Here is a 1,663-nt window from a genome sequence, read left to right on the forward strand (position 1 = left end):
TATCTCTGCTAGTTAAGAAGCTATAAGCCAAAACGTAAAAAAGCATACCCTACCCATCCGCCAGCCTACATTGGGAAAAGTTTTTCGAAATCCAGCCTAGACCGGCCGTTGCTGACAGTCGTGGCATGGTTGTGCAACAGCCGTTCAACAGCCCTAACGGCCCTAATTTGCGCCTAACAGCCCCAATTTCGCGCCAACATTGCTAATAGCTAAAACGCTAAGTGCCTATATTTAATAAACTTAAAATAACGTTGCAACGTTGTTGCATAGCTACCCTTAGTAGTGCTAGCACTAGCATTAAATATTCAAAAATTGCAAAATTTCACATATAGATAGAGCGAAATTGTAGCTTTAAAATAAGCAAAAAATTATTATTGTAGGCCTACTACAATGCAAGTTATAAAGTGTTAAAGGTTTGTTTGTTAAAGGTTTGTGTTTTGAAGTTGCAACAGCACACCATAGCAGCTGCAGCTGCGCCCGCACACAACGTAGCAGCTGCAACAGCATACAGCATAGCACCTGCTGACCAACACACACACACACACACACACAGCAGCAGCGCAACAGGAGCTTGCAGAACAGGCAGGCCTAGGCGTAAAATTCTTGGTTTACCTACTATTCTTGAATAATATTCTTATATTTTCTAACATTCAGGCTGCTAGAGCCCTAGCAAAGAATCTTAACTTAGTGTCTTGGCAAGGAATATTAAGCTTAAAACCTTCTACACTTAATAAGTTAACTATTCTATTACTAGGCCTCTCCGTATGAACCGCTGCGCGTATGGCCCCGGAGGGGGCATCTGTGCGCGAACCCTGCCACCTGATTGGCTAGCTAGCCCTTGCCTCACGAAAACCCGCCAGGCCCAGGGCCATCTGCGCGGGGCCATCTGCGCGCGATCAAACCCTGCAACCCTGATTGGCTAGCTAGCCCTCGCCTCACGAAAACCCGCCAGGCCCAGGGCCATCTGCGCGGGGCCATCTGCGTGTGATCGAACCCTGCAACCCTGATTGGCTAGCTAGCCCTCGCCTCACGAAAACCCGCCAGGCCTAGGGCCATCTGCGCGGGGCCATCTGCGCGTAATCCACACAGCGCCTCACAGTTGCAACAGAGGGAGTGAAAGGAAGATAAAAAAAACCTGAGCAACGCCCCTGTACGTGTAGGGAGGGAAGAGGAGAAGAGGAGAAGAGTGCAGCCCCCCCCTTAACAATGTTTACCTACCTACCTCTGTACAGAGTGCTCGTCTGCCAGGAGCACTGCTACGCAGTCTACAACCTAGACGAGCACCTGAAGCGGCTCCACAAGCTACCATCAGCAGAGAGAAGGCGGCTGATCGCCTCGTACAGCGGGCTTGCCCTGAGCCCGCCAGAGCGCGTGCCTGCGCCGGAGCCGTACGGGCCGCCTGTGGCAGAGCTGGGTGCACCACAGAGCGCCTTCCTCTGCTGCCAAGCAGCGCAGCAGGGTGCTGATGACAATCATCCCGACACCACCACCACTACTACCACTACCACCACTAGCAGCAGCAGCAGCAGCAGCAGCAACCGTACAAGCTGTAGCTTCATCACCACCAGCTACACCTGGATTAAGAAGCACACTAATCAGCAGCACAGCACCCAGCTCTCTCGCTGGTCTACCCCTTCTGCAGCCTCGTACGAAGCGCACGCTG

At 51.9% G+C, this 1,663-nt stretch overlaps 1 protein-coding gene across 1 annotated transcript; it reads left to right on the top strand.

The window, feature by feature from the left end:
• Positions 1–1,206: 1,206 nt before the first annotated feature.
• M421DRAFT_10004 (uncharacterized protein) lies at positions 1,207–1,646 on the top strand (the record flags this gene model as incomplete). Its single annotated transcript, XM_033586475.1, has 1 exon — positions 1,207–1,646. A coding segment is annotated over one exon (440 nt), but the record flags the coding sequence as incomplete, so codon positions are not given.
• Between the last annotated feature and the right edge of the window lie 17 nt (positions 1,647–1,663).

Source organism: Didymella exigua (assembly GCF_010094145.1).
Source record: "Didymella exigua CBS 183.55 unplaced genomic scaffold M421scaffold_55, whole genome shotgun sequence".
NCBI classification, from domain to species: domain Eukaryota; kingdom Fungi; phylum Ascomycota; class Dothideomycetes; order Pleosporales; family Didymellaceae; genus Didymella; species Didymella exigua.